General features: G+C 36.7%; 1 protein-coding gene across 3 annotated transcripts in view; it reads right to left on the bottom strand.

Annotated features, from left to right (window-relative positions):
* Positions 1-17,218, bottom strand: part of LOC127808852 (uncharacterized) — a 61,390-nt gene that overhangs the window by 26,093 nt on the left and 18,079 nt on the right. For all 3 annotated transcript variants that reach the window (XR_008024988.1, XR_008024989.1, XM_052347517.1), the window contains exons 4-10: positions 11,741-11,848; positions 8,589-8,733; positions 8,404-8,495; positions 6,095-6,188; positions 5,498-5,990; positions 4,747-4,889; positions 4,212-4,555 (exon numbers count right to left, since the gene is read on the bottom strand). Coding sequence is in view for 1 of the 3 variants with exons in the window: in XM_052347517.1 (XP_052203477.1) it covers positions 4,212-4,555; positions 4,747-4,889; positions 5,498-5,990; positions 6,095-6,188; positions 8,404-8,495; positions 8,589-8,733; positions 11,741-11,848 (1,419 nt within the window). In the remaining 2 variants the exon portion in view is untranslated. The remainder of the gene's footprint in view (positions 1-4,211; positions 4,556-4,746; positions 4,890-5,497; positions 5,991-6,094; positions 6,189-8,403; positions 8,496-8,588; positions 8,734-11,740; positions 11,849-17,218) is intronic.

The raw sequence follows: 17,218 nt of genomic DNA, 5'->3' as shown, positions 1-17,218 counted from the left end.
AATTTTGGGGAGATGTTCTAGCTGCATGTTATTTAATAAATCACATGCCATCTTCAGCGTTATAGGACCAAATTCCTTATTCCCTTTTGTTCCCTACACAACTACTTTATTCTGTTCATCTTCGTGTTTTTGGATGTATCTGTTTTGTGCATTCTTTTTCACCTGGACAGGATAAACTTGCTACAAAATCTCTCAAGTGTATCTTCCTCAGCTATTCCCAGTTGCAAAAAGGTTATAGGTGTTACTCTCCTGAGCTGAACCGCTATTTTATGTCTGTTGATGTCATATTCTTTGAACAACAATCTTTCTTTTCGGTTGCTCAGCTTGATTCACAGAGTTTTCACTAGGTTTTGCCTGTTTCTTTTTCTTTTCTTCTATTGTCCTCATCGGGTTCGTCTGTCTCCTCCTCTGTGGCGCCTACCCTACCATTTTCTAGTCCACCTTCCACGGCTCATCCACTTCTTATATATCACCGTCGTCCTCATCCCGCTACTGACGCCAGCATTCCTCCAGCCCAGGACTCTCCTGACTCGCTCTCTTCGTTTGTGGTCCCTTCTGCCCCGAATCCTGAGCCCAACAATCTCCCTCTTGCTCTTCGCAAAAGTACATGATCTACTCATAATCCCCATCCTATTTATAACTTTTTATGCTATGACTGTTTCTCTCCTTCGTATAGTGCCTTTATTTCGAGTCTTTCCTTTGTTTCTATTCCTAAAACCACAAGTGAAGCTCTATCCCATCCTGGTTGGCGTCAGGCTATGTTAGATGAGATTGACGCCTTACATTCAAATGGTACTTGGGATTTGGTGCTTTTACCACCAGTAAAAACTCCCGTTGGTTACCGGTGGGTATTCACTCCCAAAGTGGATCCTGATGGACAACTGGAACGTCTTAAGGCTCGCATGGTTGCCAAAGGCTTTACACAGATCTATGGGCTGGATTATAGTGATACTTTCTCTCCTGTTGCGAACATGGCCTATGTTTGCCTCTTTCTCTCTCTAGCTGCCACACATCATTGGTCACCCTATCAGCTCGATATTAAAAATGTCTTTCTTCATAGTGATTTGCAGGAAGAGGTATACATGGAGCAACCACCTGGTTTTGTTACTCCGGGGGAGTCCAATGTAGTCTGCAAACTTAAGAAGTCTCTCTATGATCTGAAACAATCTCCACATGTGTGGTTTGGCAGGTTCAGCACTATGGTTCAAGCATTTGGTCTCACTCAAAATGAAGCTGATCATTCGGTTTTCTATCACCATTATTCTTCCTTATGTATCTACCTTGTTGTTATGTAAATGACATTGTTATCACAGGGAGTGATCAGGTTGGAATACAGAAGCTGAATGAACATCTACATCAACATTTTTAGACCAAAGACCTAGGTCGACTTCGGTATTTCTTAGTTATTGAAGTTGCTCAATCAGGAGATGGTATCTCAATTTCTCAGAGGAAGTATGCCCTTGACATCTTAGAAGAAACTGATATGGTGAACTGCAAACTACTTGACACCCCAATGGATCTGAATATCCGACTCTTGCCGGGATAGGAAGAGCTTTATTCAAATCCTGGAAGGTATAGGAGACTAGTAGGCAAGTTGAACTATCTCACAGTTACTCATCCCGACATTGCTTTTGTTGTGAGTGTAGTTAGTCAGTTCCTCAGTTCTCCATGTAATTCTCACAGGGATGTTATCCGAATTCTGAGATATATCAAAAGAGCGCCAGGAAAAGGACTACTCTGTGAGGATAAGGGACACGGAAATATTTGTTGTTATGCAGATGTAGATTGGGCAAAATCTCCTTCTAATCGTCAGTCAACCTCTGGGTATTGTGTTCTTGTGAGAGGAAATATGATTTCTTGAAAAAGTAAGAAACATAATGTAGTAGTTAGATCTAGTGCAGAGGCAGAGTATCAAGCTATAACTAATGCAACTTGTGAGCTTATCTAGTTTAAACAACTCCAGCAGGAACTCAAGTTTTTGTGAAGTGTCATGTCCCCTATGAAGCTTGTTTGTGATATTCAGGTTGCCTTACACATTGCTTCCAATCTAGTGTTACATGAGCAGACTAAGCATATTGAAATAAACTATTAATCAGGTTGCCTTACACATTGCTTCCAATCTAGTGTTACATGAACAGACTAAGCATATTGAAATAAACTATTAATCAGGTTGCCTTACACATTGCTTCCAATCCAGTGTTACATGAGCAAACTAAGCATATTGAAATAAACTGTCACTTTATTAGAGAAAAGCTAATTGGAGATGTTATTATTACAGAGTTTGTTAACTCCAATGATCAACTTGCAGATGTCTTTACTAAGTCTCTAAAAGGTCCTCGAGTGAAATATATTTGTAACAAACTTGGTGCATATGATATCTATGCTCTAGCTTGAGGGGGAGTGTTAGAATTATTAGTATAATTGTACGTATTATAATTATTGTATGTGTGTGTTTTATTTGTAATTAGATTAAGCCCATAGGTTAAGCCCGTAGGTGTTTAAGGCCTATTATGCCTATTATAAATAACAAGCTAAGAGAGGCTAATCTCTTAGGTTTTTCTCTCATAATTATTTTCACATTCAGAATATACTCATTAACAGAAATAGAATACTTCTTAATTGACCATAATTATTGCTTCAACTAAAAAGACTTTGCTATCGTTTGCTACAAATAGAGATTTTCAAGTAAAGACTATACCTCCGTTGCTCCGCAGATGATTCATAATGAATCACCTATGCGAGTACCTCCTTATCTATAAGAGCCACCCTAGCAACAATTGATCTGATTGGATCCAATTGGTGTAGGCAGGATTGACTATCGGCAAACCAGATCCATCGCATGTAGGATCTAGAATGTATTTCAATGGTAGTGGAGACTTGTTGATGAACGGCAACAAGTTGAACGCCTGGTTTGTCGCTAAAATTTGCGCCTTCCAAAAGAGGTAATTGTTGGCGTCCAGCTTGATCGGAATGAAGTTAAAGGCCTTTGCAACCAAGGAGAAATCAGAATGCAATTCCGACGATAGAGAGGAGGAAGGATGAGGCAAGGAAGAAGAACTGGATTCAAGATTAGCAGCCATGGACGCTGGTCTAGGGCTCTGATACCGTGTAAAGCGAGAGCTTCAAGTTGTAAAACAGAAAAGGGACACAAAGAAACGAGAAGAAGAAGTCGTGAAAATGAACCTTAGAAGAATCAAATAATCAATCAAGAAATGAGGCATAACTAGATATATATATATATATACGCCAGCTATCCTTACTAACAACTATTACAACTTGCAACAATTGCCTTAACTTAACTAACATAGTCACCTAAATACAATAGCAATACAGCCGCATAACTAATTACTGGTGTAAATCAAACTACTCAACATTAATCCCTTCTTCAGAAGCAACCTTTAGTGCTGCTCCAAGGCCAATCTTTCAATAAAATAGAAGACAGTAAGCACAAAACGTTAGTAATGATGATGCTGAAAATAATTATAATAGTAGTAGCAAAAGGTGCAATATGCTAAAAAGGATCACCCCCCCACATTGGATCCAGCAGTTTTGGAAGCATTATTATGGAATTCAGTGCACTATAGTAGCAGTTCCCCTCTCCAAGGATATAGAGGCATTATTGTATAGGTTAAAGTTCTAGATTACTCTGCTTCTTTGTTTGATTGCTTAACTGAAGGTATTCTCTCATATTAATATTCAAATCACACCTTAATTATGTATAGAGGCATTAGTGTCTAGATTAAAGATCTAGATTATTCTGCTTCTTTGTTTGCTTGCTTAACTGAAGGTATTCTCTCATATTAATATTCAAATCACACCTTAATTATGTATAGATGGAAAAACCTATCCTTCATATACCACATACTAACACCCAAATCCAAATGTAATATATGGATGTATCACAAGTTCCCAGAAGCAACCATGTTTGCCATCTAAAATTACAGTTCTCCAGAGTCACAAACTTTCATTTGCAAAAATTGAAGATGGAACTAACATTCTAGAATTTTATTTGTCCACATATTACAAGCTGATGTCCTATAAAATTGACTTCCAACTCGTGAATATCTTTTAAATCCTCAAAAGGTTCCAAAAACCATAGATATCAAGTGGTAAAAGGAGTGTCAATAAAGAATAGCTTCACATTAATATTTCAGCTAACTAAATTTGATATGAATAACACACTGTCCGTGGAGGAGGTTAAAGAAGCTTACCCTGTCATGAGGAAAGGAACTTGCAAACCGAAATAGCTTCCCCCTGAATACACTCGATGACTTCATGTCCTGAACTTCATTGAATGTATCAAGTTGTATCTTTTGTTGATCCTTGTCCTTACCATTAAAAGCACTAAATTGGCTTTGTGTATCAGTTCTTGTCCTTGCCCTGAAAGAGCTCTTCTCATTTATATTAACCTCTATTTCATTGCTTTTACCCATTAAATTTGAATTTGTAGCCCCTGGTAACAGATCACCCGGTAAACTAGAATGAGGACTAGCAGCTTTCCACTGTTTCATGCCAGCAATGCTCATTGTAACTCCTTTATTAGAGCATACAGGTTCTGTTAAGAAATGCAGTTGAAAATAAGATAAAGTGCTGGATGAAAGGCTTAAAGGCTTATTGACCACAAGCAACTCCATGCCACAAAACTGTTATTCACAAAAATGCAGCGCAAAATTGGAAGGTGAATGGAAAAACATCATGCAACTTAACAAACCAACTGATGATACATTAAACCAAAAGTAATCAAACCATTTGGAAGAATTAAATCATAAGCCATGTGCCTCCTGAGTACAGGCACTTCTTTCTTTTCACGAACACAATCTTCAAGCCACAAGGTCCGGACCACATAAATAACACCCAAAGCTGCAAGCCCCCTGATATCCTTTTTTTCACTGCAAAATATCAATCATGAAGAACACAGCATTTCTTAACCTTCAGAAGCACACATAATCTCATTTACAAGTACAATACTACTAAGTTACAAAAAAATATAGATTTGTGAACAAATAATAGAAGATCCAGAGTCAATCTTTGATGGGGATTTTAGATGCAGAAATACATAAATTCGGGGAATAACTTATGTTCTACATTGTTGGCCACTACATATTGTATTTGCTAATTTGATTGAACCAGGTAAATTGAATTCTAGATAAACTTCTACCATGCTAATGATCACAAAATTTAGCAGTAGCACGGGAAGCAATTTACCAAGAAATATAGCAATTGGCATGCTATCCATTATTTCAGTTCTAGATGTGAATCACAAACAAGAAAAGCACACACAAGAAATCTGAAAAGTCATACTTCCAGAAATTTCAACTGCAGAAGAATCCAACACATTAACCAAGAATTTTGTTCAAAAATAGGAATAACTGAAAAATGAAAGAGACATCATGTTGAGTTCATGAGCATATTAAGGTGTTTCAACAACTCCACAAATCACCTATGGCAAATATTTGAAATGCAAATACAACATAGAAAAAGGAAAAAAAGATCTTACATCTCTGAAGGAGTTCCAACAACTATATGGGTCAATTTTTCATTGGATGACATATAACGAGATCCACCACCTCGGCGAACCATGTTGACTAGTTTACGCATTTCAGAGGCATCAAAACCAACCAGTAGAATTCTGCACTCTGACAAGTACAGATCGTTGTCTTCGGTTTGAGAGTCATCAGCAACACCATCATCAAAATTTGTATCACTTCCAGTCTGGATAGGAGGCGCTCCACTCTCCTCCTTCACACAGACAGGACCATCTGAACATGCAGTGGATATGTTCTGTGAGAGAGTAGCCTCTAAATCTTGATCTGTAATCCCAGCAGATAAACCAGCTTCCAGCCTTGTATCTCCAGCCACCGAGGATGGGGCACACTGTGAATTCCCTCCACCTCTGTCTTCACTGTGCTGTGCTGACAAACAAACCCTTATACCATTGATTGAAGATGTTGGCCCACCTTGAACAGGATAGGACTCCTCATTAAGACACGCTACTCATCCAAAGGAAAAACAATAAAACAATTTTAAGGTCAGACATGATTGCTTACGGGGAAAAAAAGGGTAAATCCACATGTTACAAAAACACCATAAATACCTCTTCTAGCTACAGATTGATCAAGCCATTTCTGTGTAACTATATGAATGTGACCCCATCTTCTAGCTACTTTGTATTTGTCTCCTTCAGCGGCTTACCAACAGTCAAGGAGAAATGCATGTCCAATTTATATAAACTTTCAGAAGCACATAGCATTACAGCTACAAAAGGTAGGTACTTGACCAATAACAATACTTCAAAATTAAGAAGTATACTTCTCTTTCCTCCTTTCAACTTTCTCTCTCTTTTATTCTTGTTTTAAGGAGGGACAGCTGTTAGTATGGGAACAAAGTTAAAGATACTTCAAAAAGAGCAAAGCAAATTGCAGACAACTTTCCCTATGCCAATCTGAGGAGTGCTAGATTTAGAAAGAATGCATATCCTTTAATATATAACTACAAATCAAAAGGGCATCTAAAGTTCAGCATAACAAAAGAATAGGAAAAACAGTAACTTAGCCATCGGGTAAGTGGTGAAAATATAATAATACAATTGTGAACCTGACTAGAGATAGCAATAGTCACAAAAAATCAAAAAATATATATAATTGATGCGGACATTGATCAAGACCCAGCCCAAGCCAAGGCCAAGCCGACCACACTGGAGCAATAGCACCAGAACAATATTTTAATACTTCACATGTGTTAGGATTCTACTTGATTTAGGATTCTACTTCATGTTTCTACTTGATTTAGGATTCTACTTCATATTTGATAAGGGTTTTATTTTTATTAGGATTCTAGTTGATTTTTACTTAGGATTTATTTCTATTAGAATTCTAGTTAAATTTTGTTTATAAATATTAGATGGATTTGGATTAGCCAAACACTATAAATATGCCTAGAATCTAGATTTTGTAATAAAAGTTTTCTCAATACAATTTCAGCAACCTATTTGGGTTTTCTTAGCAAAACAATCTTGTTTTTGCGTTTTCTTGAAAGCCAAGCTTCGGCCATTGAAGTTTGTTCTTTCAAAGGTTTATTTTGGTGTGTTTTCTTCACACTCACGCTACATGCTGCATCAATAATAGAGAAGAAATTCTAAAAGAAATTAATTTTGTAAACAGTGAAATATTGTTCAGAACACTGTCAACAGGATAACTAGCCACAGCACATTCATACCGAAATTCAGATTCTGCGAGGGTCCTACAAACTCATCACTAGTGTGAACAATTTACTGAGCTTCCCTGAATTTGTGATCAAGATAAGTTAATTTCATTCTGTCCTTGAAAGCCAAAATAGCCACTTTACAAGAGCAAACTTTTTTTAAGATTTACATCCAAATTTCCCCAAAAAGTGACGTACAGACCAAAAAGCAACTAAGAAATCAATATTCATTACCGTCCAAGTTAGGTCAAGCAGGGAAAATAAAAAGTATAGCATAATAAATGTGAATTGCACTCCTGTTCATATTTGCTTAAAAGAAGGGCTATAATGCCTGCAAATCCAGGCTACTTTTACTAGAATTTCATTTATCTAGAGTAGATGCTGACCACAACAGAAGGACAAAATCATTCACTCAAACCACAACTTTTAAAACTTGACTGAAGAAAATTTTGTCTTTAAGTAACATTCCTTTCAAAATATAGCATTGCAGCTCAAATATATTTCATGACACAATAAAGGAAATCAATATATCCTTGTCAAATATATGCCAGATGGGGGATTCAGGTGCAGTAAGAAATCATAAAGATTACTTCCCTACTGCAGAAGAGTTTCTTTTTTTTTTTTTTTTCATTTACTTTTTCCCTCTGGGGAAATGACATGCTTGAACAAAAAAGATCTTTAAAAAGATCTTTATATAATGACCTTGGATTGTTATCACTACCAGGTTTATGAATCAGAGGTAGTTAGGAATGGAAGAAAGTCAAATGAATTTCGTCTCTTGAAAATTCAGTCAACTATATGTAACTGGAAAAGGACCAAGTTTGGCCATCAAATTACAATTTGGCAGCATCCTGGCTGTTGTAGAAGGTACAGAATAACCAATTCTCATGGATCAGGTCCACAAGTAAATACTATCCAACAGAGAGCTTATTAATTATTAAGACCAAGCTAATCATTTTTTTGGTGTACCACAATAAAACTTTATGAATTTGTATAAGAAGTATCAAAGTGAAACGACAGTATGAGCAATGGTGGTAAAAAATGCTCTCTTGGGGATTCAATAGCAATGAAGGGGACAACTGAATAGAAGCCAACTACATGCAATTGAAGCAAACTGTCAAGATCAAGAATGCAATAAGTTGATGTATGAAAATACTGATACAGGAAAAAGAGTAATTCTTAAAAAAAATAAAAATAGGATATCTGACAAATTAAATGAGTACACTTCTTGGTCAATTCAGCAGAATATTTTCCACCATTTTGCACCACAAGCTTCTCCACCTGCCTCCGCTCATCTGAGGGTAAACAAACACATACCAGTAGATTGAAATAGCATAATACATTAAGCAGCACCAATAGGTTGAAAACTATTATCCAAAATTGTCAACCTGCAGGAATTCTGGTAACACAAATTGTCAATCCAGAAAATGGAAGAACCCTGTATGACTCCTGAGGAACGACACGATGTTCCTTCCAACACTGGTGTAACCAGCTTAATGTGACAATTGGTTTTTTTAGAACATTTAAAGCCCACTACAGCAACAAAAAAAATGTAAAGTTAGTGAATCCTAATAAATAACAGGTAGCATATATTTACAAGAATGAAAAATAGAAAAAAAAAATAAAAAGTAAAATAGAGGTGATAGGTCATAGAATGCACAAGTACACCTTAGTATTTTTTCTGCATGGTGAAGAAACCATTGTAAGTCAAATTTTTAGGATACATTTTTGGAAAAATTTCAGAGGTTGGGAATATAAATTTCTTCTTTGAACCATTAGAGATGTCAGAATATTGTTGAAAGTTTCTCGTGGGTTTTCAAATTTCATGTAGGGAATTTGGAGGCCAAAGTGCTTTGTTTAAGTTCCCATTTAGAGCAGTAACAACATCGTATCAAGCCTTCATCCCACTAGGTGGGTTGGCTATCCAATTTAGAGAATTAATTCCAAAACATCTACAGCAAAGAAATGGCCAGGCTTACGTCAATATCCTATTGCCCACAAGGTCTCTATTTCCACCTCCAGCACCTTGTGAGCTCCAGCACAACTGCAAGCACCATCTTGTATATGAATAATTGTCGTAACAAATTCTCTTAGCATGGTGCCAGTAACCTACAATTCACAGGAAATTAACAAATTTATCCATGTGTTATACCACCTGGACTACCTTGTTCCTACCACCAGCTTCATGGCCATTCTTTGAGATATTGGTTTAATATCAAAAAACTATTATGGCTTACTCCAGGTACATATAAATGTAAGGAATGGGATTTCTATAGTGTCCAACGAGGTAAGAAAGGCTTGATATTGAGAGGATAGTCTATGGTTAGATGCCACTCCTTACATGCCAACAGAAAACCAATTAGCAGATATTTAACTAAAGGTCTTCCACCAGCAAGATTTCAGGAGATTACATGCAAGCTGGGAATGATCAACATATACTCTCCAGCTTGAGGGGGAGTGTTAGAATCATATCAATCAATCAATTAATCATCTTGCTTCCCATGATTGTGGGATTATTCCTATAATTATGGTTTGACCCTTGTACAGATTTGATTCCAGTTGTTTTGCTTCCTATTTCATAGTTTCCTATTTTATTCTTTCCTATTCTGTAATTATTCTATTGTATATAAAGGGTGATTGACCATACTGTAAATATATGAAAATCATTACAGTTTCTACAGGAATGCAAGCTGCATCCCAGGGATGAAATTTAAAATAAAGTTTAATTCCCTTCATCCAAATTTCATTTGAAAATGATATAATGTTTTCCCAGTGAAACACTCTTTAACATTTCATGGAATTATATACTTTGGCTAAACCTTAATTCAATGGTTAACCTTTTATTAATTTTGTTTAGCATGATATTTAGCTTCCAGACTAAAAGATATGGTTCATCTAGCTTCTATGTAATGATCTAGAAATACTTTGGGGCCGGGGGGGTTAATAAATGTATTCTTTTCTTCCATTTCCATGATGTGAGTTGGTTTTAAGTTGTGAGAGTCCTAGGTTATATAGACAGTAAAAAAAAACAACTAAAGTTGATAAAGTTAAAAGAATAAACAAATAAATGATATAATTTAAAAACAAAGTCCCCAAAAAGATGAAGTAAAATAAAATAAAATAGAAAAGAACATATACAGACAATAAACTGCACCAACTGGGGGAGCCGGCAGAGAGGATGAGAACAGCTGGAATTATCAGACAAGAACTCAATTAAGGAGAAAAAAGTATATAAATGGAACTTAGGAGGACCAAACGGAAAAAAATCAATGGAAGATAACAAGAGAAGATGAATGAGATAACAAACATGAGAAACCAAGATGGTGGCAGAGAGGAAGAAAGAACATAAATAGAGTTGTCAGCCTAGAATTTAGATTTAATAAGGAAAACAAAAAGGCTGTTTGGAACTTACAACGACCGGAGTTACCAAAACAATAAGCAAAAGGAAAACAAAAAACAAGATGACAAAATCATAAGACCAGGTGATGCATCAGTCTAGAAGCTTCTAGAATGATTTCTAAAATTTTCTGGAGATATTCTCTATTGTCTTTTGGAGTGGTGGTTGGAGTTTCTTAGCATTGTGGAGCTTGTTTTACATTAAGCCTGTCTTTGGAATCTAAGGTGCTGGTCATATTCTGCTCCAGATCCATGTAGTTACCTTTGGAGCTAGAATACATTTATGAGTGAAGGTTGAATAGCTGACTTAGTCTATAAAACTAATGTACTGCAACTTTTGAAGCAGAATATATCAGTTATTTATCTCAAATTGAAAGCTTACTCGAGCTTTAACGAGGGTTATACAGAGTATTACATAACTCTTTTCACCATTCTTTCTCAAACTGTAGCTTAGCTACATCACCAGGTCCCAAGACTGTTGTCTACAAGAGATTCCAATGGTGTGATGGTGTACTAATTTCTTATAGCCAAACTTGAGGAACTGTTCCAAAGCAGAAGTGTACATAAATATAAACCATATTCAAAGATGATGGTTAAATCCTTTCAACACAAATAGAGTGTCAGCAAAATAAAAGGACCCATGACAATTTATATTTTATACACTTCCCTACTAAGCAGTAAACACTTGACTGGATAATAGGAGAAAAAGGGATGATTTTGGAGGGCATGCCTAGGATGTAAATGGGTCCCCATTGGGTCCCAATTAACCCCATTTAAAAATGAGTATAGGTACAAGGCTCATTTGAAAATTTATCAAAACATGCACGTAAGTGGGGTTAAATGGGGCCCCATTTACATCCCTAGGCATACCCTACAAACACATTAGTCCAGTAATATTTTTCAATTAATCACAATAAAAGTCAGCTTTAAAATTTGTATTTTCTGGCAACATAGTAACACTACAGAATTGTGAGGTGGAATACAAAATGCCAGCCAATAAAATTCATGTTAGAGAACTGCTGATATTTGGAAACCATCTTCCCTAATACCAAAAGCCAAAACACCCATATAACCTGTCAGTGTGAATTGAGAGAGTAGGAAAAATAGAATGCTGGACCTAAAAAGGATGAGGGAAATCTAAAACCTTATACTTTGCAGCCAAAACATTCTTTACAATAACAAAACTGAGATCCATGGAAGCTTTATTATGTAACACTCCACCCATAGCGGCCACCATCTTTCCAATCTCAGACTGCAATACATTTATAAGCACAAAAAAGTTACCACCCAGATTAGAGCCAGAGAGGTGGGGCAACATTTTAGTTCATCTATCAACAAATATAAAGAAATTCTATGTAATCGATGTTAACAATGTTTTAATACATCTCCAAGATGGTTACTTAAAATACTATACATGTTCTTTCAGAAGCAGAGCAACTCTTCCTAGTTATTAGTTATTACATGAGCAATACATGTATAACACAATTCCAGCTAGTAGACGTCTTCCCTTAAAATCATCTAAAATAATTATCTAAATGCAAAAATAGTAATGTCAAAATGGCAAGATCAGTAAATCCCAAAATAGAAAATAGGATGTATCAGTAATTTAAACAAAGGTAACAAGAAGAGAGCCACAAAACACCATTTAGCACATTAATACAAAATCAGATTTTCAAGTAGAGGATTTCTTTTAGACATGTACTTATAAAACGGTTCACAAAATAAACCATAAAAATGCAAGAAATTACCAAAGGTACAAGTTACAACTATGAGAGAGGGAGAAAGAGAATTACCTCCGTAACTTTTTTAGAGAATCTTTTGGGTTAAAATATAGTTGTGATCAATAGACCAAGGACAAGTTATAAAGGATAATGTGAAGAATGGGGAATGAAAGCTTTGATGGGTGTTTGATAAACACTGTCCTTAGGCAATTTAATTGCCCCAGGATTCAACAATGTGTACAAAAATTCTTGGAGAGAAAGTATGAGAGACTGGAAGAAAGAGTGAAAAATTCAAAAACAATGTGTAAAATGACACAAATCCATCTATCTATAGATGTTGGGTGGTTATAAACTTATACACACCTTTCCACCAAAAGACACCATTTGTAAATAGTTATATCCCTTTGTTTAAAAGTCAAGAGACATACCTTCTGAATTACAATCAAAGAGACATATCTCTCTCTTTTAGATTCAAGAGAAATGACTCATGTCTATTACATGTCATTTAGCCCAAAGACACATATTATACAAGTGGCCACTTATTTCAAGAAAAGATATCCTTTAGGTTACTTCACCAAAAGATGCCTTTACATAAAAATTATATCTTTTCACCAAAAGATATATTTGCAATATTTATTATTATGAAAAGGCATATCTTGTAATTACACACCTATCTTTTTTCCATTAAACATTGCAAGCTATCAAACAGGACATGCATGTGCATCACTGCTAGACTCCCTAACAAGGTTGGAGGACTGAGAACATCATGGAATATGGCAAAAAGAATTTCCTCAGAAAGATCTTTTTATTGTGGTTCCTTAAACTCTTTCGTAGTTATGAAACCAGATAAAATGAAGGAGAAAGTGCAGGTTAATGGATTCTGAAAACTGTTTCATACAATTTGTCTCACAAAACCCATTTTAGAGAACAAAAAAGAATGCATTTTCACTAATTCCAAAAATCATTGAGAGAGAAAAATGAAAATTATATGAAAGTTTTCTGCTTTTCAATTCCAAAAACAATAAATGCAAACAAAATGAAAGCATATTGATTATAATAAAATTAACATAAGTATTTCATGTATTTGTGTGAAATTTTACAAGATTAGATAAGTAAGGGATGAATTGCCAGTGAGTTTCAATGTGCCCCAAGTTTCTTCCTTAATATGCATGCATAATTTTTCAACAATGAATGTGCAAGACCCTGATGGTGGATGAATTACTTAGTTGATCAGCTAGCAAAAGTTATGAACATCTCAATACATGAAGAGAAAAGGCTAAAACTATGCAATTTCATCACATTCAAGATGTGCATTAGCCCACTTCACAATGCATCAGTTATTTAATGAAGGAGAAGCAACAAGATTAAGCAAGAACCAAATTTTTATTTAATTTTTATTAGAAGAAATACAGGAAAGCAAATAATAAAGGATGTATCGAATTGGATTGTATGAATACACACTGATGGCCATGACTATTTATAGACTACACAAGATAAGTATATTAACATATTAGAAGCCATACTCCTAGGACAACCCCAAACACACTCAAACTCCCACAAGCAAACCTACTTTGACACCATCACAGACGAAAAAATTAGGCCCCAATTAGGTGCCGCACATTATGGTCTTGGCACGACATCAACCATTTATTGGCAAATTTGAACTGTCTTCTTAATCATTTCCTTTATGTTATATTGTTATGTTTTATTTACTTTATGCATTGGTATTAATTTGGATATTACAGCTGTAAGGGGATAGGATATTTTAAGGGGAGGTCCGCGTGTAAAGGGGCCTGGGGAAAAAGACAAAAGAGTTGGTTATTGGGGCTGGGATCTGCTATGGCAGCACCCCTGCTAGAGGTTTATATACCCCTAGACTCAGCTTGTAACGACACCAAATATCATAAACGAATTCTATCATTTCTCTGTCATCTTCTCTCTGCTCTCTCTCTCTCTTCTTCCTCCCTTTCTAATCTCTCTTACCTTCTTCATCTTCTTCTAAGATTCCCGACTAGATGAATTAGAGGGCAGATTACATTGTCACATTTGGGTTTGTGACAACTGGTATCAGAGCTCCGGTCCTAGGCATAACAATAGAAGCAAGGATGGCAGACAGAACCCGTATGAGGAATTTTGAGACGCAACTGCAACAAGTTAGCTCGACGATGACCGAGCTCTAGAATAGGATGGACCAAATGGAGCCAGGAGAAGCCCAAAATCGAGAGGCAATTCGAGCTATGGCTAGTCGGATGGAAGGCACCCTGGAAGGAATGGGACAAAGGCTAGATGGGTCAATGGCAAGGCTGTGAGATAACATGCAGCAATTTATGGTAATGTTCACACGCCAAAACCAGGTAAGGATGGATGAAAACTTTCCCTCTAGAGATAGAAATCTATATTGCATAGAAATGGGGGAGATAGGGGTCGTGCCAATGCAGAAATAGAGGTTGATCTAGAAGAAACGTTGAAAGGAGCAGTGTTCTAAAACACACTAGGCGCTAGTCGGGCCCCAGGTTGGAGCCTAGCGCCAAGGCCGCTTAAACGGACTGGTTTTTTTTTTTTTAATTTTTAATATATATAAACAGATCATATATATAATATAAGTTTATATATATATAACTTAATATATATATAAACTTATATTATATATAAATTGATATATATATACATTATAAACTGATATTATATATATATAAACGGGTGATGGCTATTACCGGAGAGCGGAGGAAGAACAGCTGCGAGAGAGACGTTTGCCCGTGGCGACCAAGGGGCCAAGATAGACGACTGGCGGCAACAGCCAAGGGGCCAAGAAAGATGACTGGCGGCGTGCGATGAGAGAGGTTAAGACAGAAAGGGCAAGCGGCTACAACGACTCCGCAAGAGACAATTGGCGACGATGCGCGAGAGAGAGAAAGGGAAAGCGACAAGAGAGAGAAGGGGTAAGGGGAAACAAAAAACCTAGTGTTAAAGCATTTGTTCTAGATTAGGGCTTGTAATGATAGGGATATTTTTCATGTAATGTTTCTGCTGTGTTTCTAGAAGGTTTTTATTATTTTTCTAGGGCTGACCGAGTTGGTTGTAACTGCCAGTTTTGGGCAGTCGGTCAGAAGGCTTTTCTCTGTTTAGTTTCTTATACATAGAGGAGGAGGGGAAGGCTTTTAGGGGTGGCTTTCTTTCTCGGATTAGTGATCTGTCTTGGGATAAGATTGAGCAGTGAGGAAGAGTGTATATCTTTCTTATATCAACTCTATATAGCTTTCAGGTTTATGGGCTAGGTGAGAGTTGGGTTTGAGTGCTTTGTAATCTTGTATTAACATTCAAGATAGTGGAGAAAGTAGGGGCGAAAGCCAAGCTGGATGTAGGTCTTCTTTGAGACCGAACCAGGGTAAATTCTTGTGTGTTGTGTGGTTCTTGATTTGTTTTCTGATTGCTGGTCATTTGCGAATTAAGGAGAGATTTCATTTGAGTGTTTGAGTGATCATATAAAGGGTGAAATCTAAGTTAACAACTTGGTATCAGAGCTGGTCACCTCTGGATTGGATCAACGCCTCAAGAATCTCAAGTCGCAAAAGGCAATCTCAGGAAAATCAAGAAATGGCGCCGATTGCCTCTCGGTCAGATATTGACAAGTTCGATGGAAGCAATGATTTCGGCCTATGGAGAATCAAGATGGAGGCACTGCTCTGCAGTCTCGGACTGGAAAAGGCGCTGGAACAAGAAGAAGCAGAAAAGGGAGAATCAACCGGGAAAGAACTTCAAGCCCTAACCGCAGAACAGAGTGAGGCACGGGTGCAGATTAAGAAGAAGGCCTATAGCCTTCTTATTCTGAGCCTTGGAGATAAAGTGCTCAGGGAGGTATCTAGGCTAAAGTCTATGGCAGAAGTTTGGAAGAAATTGGAGGATCTATACCTCAAGAAGACCCTCTCCAACCGGTTATTTCTCAAAGCCAGGTTTTTTAATTTCAAGATGCATGAAAACCAGAAACTCCAGGATCATTTAGATGACTTTAACAAGCTATGTTTAGACCTAGAGAACATAGATGTTAAGTATGAAGAAGAAGACAAAGCCTTAGTTCTCCTATATTCTTTACCCAAGTCCTATGAAAATTTTGTAGATATTCTTCAGCATGGTAGGGATAAACTATCTTTAGAAGATGTTATAGGAGCTTTAAATTCTAAAGATTTGAGGATAAAGATGGATGGTAAATCATCTCCAGCAGATGCTCTAACTGCAAGGTCTAGAAATCCTAAGAAAGACTCTAAGAACAAAGGTAAATCGAGATCTAAATCTAAGAATGGAAAAGGGCCAATTAAGTGCTATTATTGTCAACAAGAGGGTCACATTAAGAGGCATTATCCTAAGAGGAAGAAGGACTACGCCGAAAAGGAAAAATCTGATGGCGGGGTAAATGTATGTGATACCGGTTATGATAGTGCTGATGCACTAACTGTTAGTGACAATTATGATAGCCAAGATTGGGTCTTGGACTCAGGCTGTTCTTTCCATATGACTCCTAGAAAGCAATGGATCCAAAACTTCAAGGAAATTAATGGGGGAAAGGTTCTGTTAGGAAATGATTTTGAATGTAAGGTCCAAGGGGTAGGAGATGTGAAATTAAATATGCATGATGGGACACATAGAACCCTCACTGCAGTAAGGTATGTCCCAAAACTTAAGAGAAACTTGGTTTCTCTTGGGGAATTGAATAGATGCGGATATAAATACAAGGGTAAGGGTGGAGTAATTAAAATACATAAAGGCTCCCTAGTATGCATGAAGGCTGCTTTAAGAAATGGAATTTATTTTCTACAGGCAACCACTCTAAGTGGTGAAGCTGCCAGTGTAAGTTTTAATTCTCATGATAAGGCAAAGTTGTGGCATCTAAGGATGTCACATGTTAG

The sequence above is a fragment of the Diospyros lotus genome, chromosome 8 (genome assembly GCF_014633365.1).
Source record: "Diospyros lotus cultivar Yz01 chromosome 8, ASM1463336v1, whole genome shotgun sequence".
NCBI classification, from domain to species: Eukaryota; Viridiplantae; Streptophyta; class Magnoliopsida; order Ericales; family Ebenaceae; genus Diospyros; species Diospyros lotus.
This window is presented reverse-complemented; position numbering and strand designations above follow the sequence as displayed.